The sequence below is a fragment of the Gymnoscopelus microlampas genome (genome assembly GCF_963454915.1).
Source record: "Gymnoscopelus microlampas genome assembly, chromosome: 13".
NCBI lineage: Eukaryota > Metazoa > Chordata > Actinopteri > Myctophiformes > Myctophidae > Gymnoscopelus > Gymnoscopelus microlampas.
The window spans coordinates 25,944,382-25,948,210 of NC_139950.1; the positions used below are offsets into that span (position 1 = coordinate 25,944,382).

At 44.4% G+C, this 3,829-nt stretch overlaps 1 protein-coding gene across 1 annotated transcript; it reads left to right on the plus strand.

The window, feature by feature from the left end:
• Nucleotides 1–263: 263 nt before the first annotated feature.
• lbx1a (ladybird homeobox 1a) lies at nucleotides 264–1,965 on the plus strand (the record flags this gene model as incomplete). Its single annotated transcript, XM_084076070.1, has 2 exons — nucleotides 264–597; nucleotides 1,484–1,965. 2 exons carry the CDS (start codon nucleotides 264–266, stop codon nucleotides 1,963–1,965), a joined length of 816 nt encoding a protein of 271 aa, XP_083932196.1.
• Between the last annotated feature and the right edge of the window lie 1,864 nt (nucleotides 1,966–3,829).

A 3,829-nucleotide genomic window follows, 5' to 3' on the forward strand; every position in this document is an offset into this window, starting at 1 on the left:
GAGTGCATTGAAGACGTGCCGGGACTTTAACGGGAACTCCAGAGTCTCCTTCCATATCCCTGCGGTAAAGCGGCCAACATGCGGTGGCACGGGCACCTGTGATATATATACAGAGGCTTTTCTTGACGCCTACTTTCGTGCTCCACAACTTTTTGTATTTATTATTAATTTCAACCGAGTTGTTGCTATTTTGAAGTGCTGCTATCTAAAACGCTTACACGCGCAGACACGGATAGCAAAGTGCCACCCGATAATAAGCCACCATGACCTCCAAAGACGACGCGAAATGCCCCACGGTGATGATGGAGGAGCGGAGACGCAGTCCGCTGGACCACCTCCCGCCGCCGGCCAACTCCAACAAGCCGCTGACCCCCTTCAGCATCGAGGACATCCTGAACAAACCGTCGGCCAAACGGAGCTACTCCATCTGCGGGGCGACGCACCTGCTCTCCTCCGGAGGAGAGAAGCTGCCGCCGGCGGCACACAACCTCTCCAGTCGGGCCCTGCTCAGCCAGACGTCCCCTCTCTGCGCCCTGGAGGAGCTGGCCAGTAAAACCTTCAAAGGACTGGAAGTCAGCGTTCTACAAGCAGCCGAAGGTAAGGGCGAACAGGAATTACTATACACTGTGTGTAGCCTATATTTTAGGCCTATTTTATTTCGTTAATCCTGTACTTTTCCCGCCTTGGAAATGTAATTTCCGAATTTTGTTTTTTTAATTACTCATACATTATAGGGTTTTTACGAATTGGTCTGTTTGAAATTTTAGAATTGTATAGGCTACAATACAATGTGTAGCCTATTAATGCTAAGAAGACAAGCTAAACGTATAGTCTTCTACATTATGGGTTGAAGCGTAAACAATTTAACCAAATTGTTGCTAGGACATAGTCCTGGGCTTTGGCGCATTAATCATGTGCGTTTTCTATTTTGGATGTAGCCTAATTTGTGAGCAGGTATTGACGCAAGATTTTAGCGTGAATTGTCTAAGCTTGTCAAGTGTTTTATTTATTTAGTTTATGAGTTAGTTAGCTCATTACAAAGTCCTCGCGTTAATTAAACTGAGTGTAAAAAATGTCTTTCTAGTGTTGTTGTGGAGTGAATTGCCGAAATAATTTTGTGGGGAAAAATACAGAATGAAAAACAGATCCATTGTAATATTATAATATGATAATATATTAGTAATAATATAATTCAGCAGCAGCCTGAATGATTGTCTCGTTTTACGCACATGCTACTGTTTAGTCCACGTGTAGCCTATTTATTATCTTTTTAATATCTGAATTTGTATTTGTAGTTTTGTTTGTTCGTTCTGTGTTTATTTGTTTATTATTTAGGCCATACACTCTTACATGTCTAATCAACACCATACTCTTGTCTGATATCTGCTTTTACGCGCAGGAACGAACCAAAATAGACTGTAGTTTATAAGCACCTTTACTTCCCAATTCCTATTTCATCTCCTTCATTGGTCTCTCCTTGCAGGCCGGGACGGTCTGACGCTCTTCGGCACGAGAAGCACTCCGAAAAAGCGTCGGAAATCGCGCACTGCCTTCACCAACCACCAGATCTACGAGCTGGAGAAGCGCTTCTTGTACCAGAAGTACTTATCGCCGGCCGACCGGGACCAGATCGCCCAGCAGCTGGGCCTCACTAACGCTCAGGTCATCACCTGGTTCCAGAACCGACGGGCCAAGCTGAAGCGGGACCTGGAGGAGATGAAAGCGGACGTGGAGTCGGCCAAGGCCGTCGGAGTCGTGTCCTTCGAGAAGCTCGCCAAGCTGGCGGAGCTGGAGAAATGCGCGGCTAACGGGGCGACCGGCCCCGGCCTCAGCAAGCCGGATTCCCCCTCCCCTGGATCCAAGTCCAAGCACCAACACAAACTGCGCATGTCTCCCTCTCCGCCCCTCTCGTCGCCCTACACAGACCGGTGCTCGGAGGACGAGGAGATAGACGTGGATGACTAATTATTTTCTGATGTCTTTTCATTGGCTGTGTTTTGCCACCTGCGTCTGCAGTCACAACAAGTAAACAAGACAGAAGTCTTAAGTGCCAATTAACGCAATATCTTTGCAGGCAAGGAAGGACTCTGCTCCACGGGGGGATTGATACAGTAGGCCTACTGTAACACACGGACTGCTATGTCGCCATGCTAACAGTAGGCCTGCGTATTAGTGTGTAGGCGACTGTCATTGCATTGGTTTAAGCGAAGCCATAGGTCTGCTCTGCATATCTTGAAAACACACACACACACACACACGCACGCGCGCGCGCGCACACACACACACACACACACACACACACACACACACACACACACACACACACACACACACACACACACACACACACACACACACACACACACACACACACACACACACACACACGTGCGCAAACATCAGAGCCAAATTCAACAATGTTGATTCTGTTTTTAATCAAATCTTAAAGAAAGTAGGCTACTTCAATGCATGTTTTCTTTTGTGTTAGCAATTTTTTTAAAGCTAGGTAATTTTTTTGTTTTGTCTTATTGTCGACAAAAGCCTACAATTTCTTCGGAGAGACTGAAATAGCCTGTAGGCCATAATTTTCGACGTATGTAATCCTACCGGAACGTTATTTTGAGCTTTTTGATATGATGAGTTGTTTTGAAATGATAATCAACACAGAGGGAAAAATGTCTAATTGCTTGTATAAGTCACAATTTAATATATTTATAATGGTTTGTATACCAATGAAGTGCCTTCAGAAACCCAGATAACATTAAAAATGTATAAATTGTAAATGTAGGCTATTATACTCAAAACTGTAAAAAATAAAATAAAAAATAAAAAAATGCCTTTCCTAATATTGAACATCCTCACCGGCATTTCATTGCTGTTGCTTTTGACACCGGACATTGATAAATAAAACCTAATAAATAATCATTTCGTTTTTGTTAAAGGCGTTTGGCTCAGTCATAACACCTTTATCATAATATTTAGAAAATAGACCAAGGGAAAATAAGCTGTTTCCTTTACGATAATTCATAATCCTTGTATATTGGGCTATTAATCAATTCAGAAATCGGCCAAATAGCATGCATGTGGCAAATTCTATTTTTCTTATACGTTTGTAAGTAGTTTGGTGGTATTTGGTCCTAATTGTATGCCATTGAGAAAGAATCTCAAAAACTTTATTCTAAAGAGTAACCACCTGCCTTCTGACCTCGATTTCTATTTTCCTCTGAAGTAAATGATGACGTGGAAAAAAACAATCTGCAGGCTGCAGCATAGCCTAAAGACGAGTGTGTGTGTGTGTGTGTGTGTGTGTGTGTGTGTGTGTGTGTGTGTGTGTGTGTGTGTGTGTGTGTGTGTGTGTGTGTGTGTGTGTGTGTGTGTGTGTGTGTGTGTGTGTGTGTGTGTGTGTGTGTGTGTGTGTGTGTGTGTTTGCGTGCTCCCTCGTATTTGCCCGTCCCTGTTGTTTATACACTGGGGGTTGAAGCGGACAAATGAGCGCCTCTCCCCGGGGTGACAGGCACAATGGGACCGGGGCGGTCTCCAGCCGGGCGCAATACGGAGACAAGCGTGTCCCATCCATACAGACACACATCTACGACGTCCACGAGAAGGCAAACGTTCGGGGGCCATATGGTTTCACGATTTTCCTCTCAATTACGAGTCAATTTGATGGATCGACTTAACCCGCCTTTGAAACAATTTTCTTTTCGCTCAGAAATAATGCATACATGGGACCTTCTGTTCATCTGGGCCTGCTGCCTGCCGCCATCATGCCTTTCTCGATCCCTTTTCTTTGTGGAGCCTTTTTTTTTTTTTTAAACAAGTGCATGAA